Source organism: Oryzias latipes, chromosome 18 (genome assembly GCF_002234675.1).
Source record: "Oryzias latipes chromosome 18, ASM223467v1".
Taxonomy (NCBI): domain Eukaryota; kingdom Metazoa; phylum Chordata; class Actinopteri; order Beloniformes; family Adrianichthyidae; genus Oryzias; species Oryzias latipes.
In genome coordinates, this window is record NC_019876.2 from 23,674,665 (window position 1) to 23,678,815 (window position 4,151).

Consider the following 4,151-nt stretch of genomic DNA (forward strand, 5'->3'; position numbering starts at 1 on the left):
TTATTCTTCTTCTTATTGCTGTCTTTTTATCTATTTTTTAAGTCGTTTATTTATTTATTATTTTATATGCTGCTTGCACTGTGGGGTGAGAGGAAAGAAATTTCATCTGTGCTGTATGTCTTTATGGATGCAGCATATTTGACAATAAAGCCGACTTTGACTTTGACTTTCTTAAAAGCATTAGCAGAGGGGAAGCGGGGCGATGACGTCACTGCTTTCTCCGTGTGTCCGGCTGCTGACTGACACAGACAGACATCCACAAGCAGACTGTGTTAGCGGCAGAGAAGACTGCTTTGTGTTGGTTGTGAACTTCTGATGAGTTTCCACAGCTTCTCAGGACTACATAACAGCATGTCCGCCTTCTGCGGTCCTCCTGACGCACCGCGGACAAGCTTTGTTCTTCGGACCGCCAGCTGCCATCGCATAGCGGAGCGCGAAGCTCCTGATCATGATCGCTGAAGGCGGAAATGGTGCTACGATCTGAGAAACCATCATATGAATTTGTATTTCCAGTGGTGTCCAGAACAAAATAAAGGATGATGTTATTCCCACATATTTACAAATTTATCTGCAGCTTCGTGCTGAATTTGCTGTTTGATTTATTAAGATCCAGGAGTCCAGGTTTGAGCAGTTCAGGTCCAGCGGTTTGTGAACAGGACCCGGTTTTAGGTGATCTTAATGTGAAAAATGCAGCAGAATGTTCCTTTAGTGCCCTCGCAAATCAGAAGCTGTGAATCGCAACCAAACTTCAGCGTCGTCTGACCGCACGGATTTACAAACAAATGATCGAGCAGAGCAGGCCCTTAAATATAGTCTTAACTGTAATAAAAGCACATTTAGAAGATAGTCTCCTGCAGTTTAGCGCTGAGTGAGTGTTTGTCCAACCAGCAAACATTTAGCATGGTGAAATCTGCTATCTGTTAATGGGGCTCTGGCTGTCATCAAACAGCAAATTCAGCGTGAAGCTGCAAATAAATATGTGAATATGTGGGAATTACATCAGTCTTTATTTTGTTCTGGACACCACTGGAAACACAAATTCATTTGATGGTTTCTCAGATCGTAGCAGCATTTCTGCCTTCAGCGATCATCGGAGCTTCGCGCTCCTCTGTGCGATGGCAGCTGGCGGTCCGAAGAACAAAGCTTGTCCGCGGTGCGTCAGGAGGAGGACCGCAGAAGGCGGACATGCAGATACTTAGTCCTGAGAAGCTGTGGAAACTCATCAGAAGTTCACAACCAACTCAAAGCCGTCCTCTCTGCCGCTAACGGTCTGCTCCTGAATGTCTGTGTGTGTCTCTCAGTGGCCGGACACACGGAGAAAGCAGTGACGTCATCGCCCCGCCTCCCCTCTGCTAATACTTTTAAGAAATGATTATTGCAACAAGTTTCCCAGGGTGGATTTGAAAATGCAAATGCAATCCCCTCTTTACATTTTTGTTTTAATTATAACACAGAACAAGCGGATTTAAGTACAAAATGAAAAAGCATTTTGAAATATTGCTTTTTCATTTGAATTTTGAGTCATTTGATGCAGCTTCATTTTGAAAATTTAAAAGCATTTCTATTAATCCATTTTAAATGTCGTTTTAAACATTTCTAAATGAATTATGTTACACATTTACCAGAGAACGTCTTGAAAATGAAATGTCAAATACCATTTTAATTTTAATTTTGTCACAGAAAAAGCTGTGTTGAGGAAGGAAATGAAAAAGCATTTTGGTGGATTGCTTTTTCATTTTAATTTTGAGTCAAAAAATGCAGCTTCATTTTGAAAATGAAAAAGCATTTCTGGTTTTGACTTTGCTTTTTATTTATGCTACAGAATCGCTTCCATAGTTTTAAGCCAAAACCCAGTAAACTTATTCTCCTTGGTTGTAAAATGAACAATTTCTGTACATAAATTATTTAGTAATAATTATTCTGACAACAATCTTTTTTTTATGTTTCTAACTGGATTTTCTCAGTTTTTTAAATCCATGATTGTAAAATTGCGATTTTTAAATAAAATCCTGTCAAAGATATACTTTTTAAATCAGTGTTGATGTATTTTTAAATCATTTTATTTTTTGTTTATAGAAAAGTTAAGAAACATTTTACAAGTTCTAATTTTTGGTAAAAGTAGAAGAAAAAAATCTTTACATTCAACTAAGTATGAAATTCTTACCTAAGAAAGATAACCTTAAAGCTTTACTCCACTTTGTAGCAGAATATGAATCATCTGTGGGTCTGCTCTTACAGCTGTAGTCTCCACTGATGGAAGCTGTGATAGTCCAGTCTTTCTGCTTTGTCCTGAATGTCTGTGACTGAGGTCTTCTCCATTCATACTCCCACTGAACTCCTTCACCTCCCTGAACCTCACATGTCAGAGTGATCCTCTCTCCTCTGAAGATCTGAGACCAGCTGGGTTTTTGGGTTAAACTGACTTTGTTGGAAACTGTTTCCATCAGATTTGGATACAATAAAACACATTTTTAATGTTCAAATCAATGATTGTGAAAAGCTTTCAATAAAGTGAAATCCCTCACAGGTTATTTGAATGGTGACTTCATCACTTGGATCAGAGTAGACGGCTGGTTCTCCTCTAAATCCTCTGCATCTGTAGATTCCTCCTTGTGAAACTCTGATGTTTCCATTTAGTCCATCGTTCATTCTGTATTCAGAGGTGTGTGAGGTTCTTCTGAACCACTCATATTTCCAACCAGCAGATTTCTCCACAGAGCAGATCAGTGTCACTCTGTCTCCTACTGACACAGTTGTTGTTGCTGCTGTCAGTGTGGCTCTGGCTCTGTCTGCAATGTTTGACATTTCAATATAACAATTATGAGAATCATGCTGCATCAGTGGCATTCATTAAATACATTTTTAAATATAAATTCTCTCATAAAACGAGTCTTGTCTGAAACACAATAAGAAATTACCTGATACACGTATAGAGACTCTGTTGCTGCACTTTTTATAATCTGAATCCTTCCTGAGACCACAGCACTGAAAATCACCACTGTGACTTTTATCCAGCAGATTTATTTTGAAATCTTGTTGTGTGACATCAGAAAAAGGTTTCCAATCACTTTTCTTTAATGTGTATTTCCAGTCATCTGTTCTTCCTTCCTCCATGTCACATTTGAAGGTTAAAGATTCTCCAACAAAGAAAGATGACCATTTAGGTTCAAAGGTCAATTCAGCATCTAGAACAAACACAAAACCACAATTTACAAAAAACTTTTTTAAATGAAAATAAACACCAACAAAACCCAACTTGCACATTTTAAAATCAATCAGGTTTTTTGTCCAAAAATGCTACTTAAACTGACATGAATGTAAAAACTATGAAAAGAAGGAACAAAAAGTCCAAAAGTGTCACCTTCAGTGTGTCCACTGTGGAGGAGTGAATACAGCACTACTGTACATGAAAGATGGAAACATCAGAGATTCAGAAACTGATACAATATTTCAACAATAGAAAGAAATGAAACTAAAACTGTCAATGAATGTGACATTAAGTCAATGGTTTCTCTAACAATAATGTCAAAGTTTTAGTAAATAAACAAAGAAAAATGATTTCTTTCTAAAGAAAACTTTTCATCATGATCCCTGATAGAGTTCAGCTGAATCCTGTGGAGAAAACAGCTGCAGTTGAAACATGAAATTCTAACAATTTAGTTCAAAAATAGTTCTTCTTTGGTTTGACATTTTTCCTGATGAATGTGATGAAAACAGCAAAAGTTCTTGTGAAAAACTCACAGATGAACTCCAGTTTACAGAGCAGAGTGTGTCCCATCCTCACAATCAAATCACACTGATGAGAAAATCCTGATGGAAAAGAGAAAAATGAAAGTGTGTTTCAGGAAAAGCAAAGAACTGTGAGAAACTAAAAAAACACGATGTTTTCTGTAAAGATTGAATGGAAAAGACTCACTAACTTCTAGTTTCCTTCGTCAAGACAACAATAACACAACTGTCACAACGTCCTCGACTGAGAAGGAAGACAAAAAGTATTTCAACTGATTTAATAAAGACAAGAAAAATGTTATTTCAATAAAAATTTAACTCCAAAAATCTTAATAATGGTTTTTAATTATGAGTGAATGACATTTAATCATTATTAGCAAAAAAAAAAAAAACATTAGATTTTAGGAAAAGCAAAGTAAAGA

The 4,151-nt window shown here is 36.8% G+C and overlaps 1 protein-coding gene across 1 annotated transcript; it reads right to left on the minus strand.

The window, feature by feature from the left end:
- Positions 1–1,087: 1,087 nt before the first annotated feature.
- On the minus strand, positions 1,088–3,914 carry LOC111949241. The gene is made up of 5 exons (XM_023965945.1): positions 3,742–3,914; positions 3,362–3,400; positions 2,526–2,789; positions 2,165–2,434; positions 1,088–1,122 (listed from the first exon to the last, which is right to left on the minus strand). Exons 1-5 carry the CDS (start codon positions 3,776–3,778, stop codon positions 1,088–1,090), a joined length of 645 nt encoding a protein of 214 aa, XP_023821713.1. The 5' UTR covers positions 3,779–3,914.
- Between the last annotated feature and the right edge of the window lie 237 nt (positions 3,915–4,151).